The 708-nt window shown below is 59.2% G+C and overlaps 1 protein-coding gene across 1 annotated transcript; it reads left to right on the plus strand.

Moving 5' to 3' along the window:
• Nucleotides 1-16: 16 nt before the first annotated feature.
• On the plus strand, nt 17-702 carry LOC118407299 (melanoma-associated antigen E1-like; the record flags this gene model as incomplete). The annotated part of the gene is made up of 1 exon (XM_035807761.1): nt 17-702. A coding segment is annotated over exon 1 (604 nt), but the record flags the coding sequence as incomplete, so codon positions are not given.
• Between the last annotated feature and the right edge of the window lie 6 nt (nt 703-708).

Consider the following 708-nt stretch of genomic DNA (forward strand, 5'->3'; position numbering starts at 1 on the left):
CAGTACCAACCACCGGCAGCGCTGGCATATCTAATACAGCAGCCACCATCGACGGCACCGGTACATCTACCGCAGGACCAACCACCGGCAGCGCTGGCATGTCTACTACAGCATCCACCATCGACGGTACCGGTACATCTACCGCAGTACCAACCACCGGCAGCGCTGGCATGTCTACTACAGCATACACCATCGACGGCACCGGTACATCTACCGCAGTACCATCCACCGGTAGCGCTGGCATGTCTACTACAGCAGCAACCATCGACGGCACCGGTACATCTACTGCAGTACCAACCACCGGAAGCGCCGGCATGTCTACTACAGCAGCCACCATCGACGGCACCGGTACATCTACCGCAGTACCAACCACCGGCAGCGCTGGTATGTCTACTACAGCAGCCACCATCGACAGCACCGGTACATCTACCGCAGTACCAACCACCGGCAGCGCTGGCATGTCTACTACAGCATCCACCATCGACGGCACCGGTACATCTACCGCAGTACCAACCACCGGCAGCGCTGGCATGTCTACTACAGCATCCACCATCGACGGCACCGGTACATCTACCGCAGTACCAACCACCGGCAGCGCTGGCATGTCTACTACAGCAAACACCATCGACGGCACCGGTACATCTACCGCAGTACCAACCACCGGCATCGCTGGCACGTCTACTACAGCATCCACCATCGACGGCACCG

The sequence above is a fragment of the Branchiostoma floridae genome, unplaced genomic scaffold, assembly GCF_000003815.2.
Source record: "Branchiostoma floridae strain S238N-H82 unplaced genomic scaffold, Bfl_VNyyK Sc7u5tJ_1242, whole genome shotgun sequence".
Classification (NCBI taxonomy): Eukaryota; Metazoa; Chordata; class Leptocardii; order Amphioxiformes; family Branchiostomatidae; genus Branchiostoma; species Branchiostoma floridae.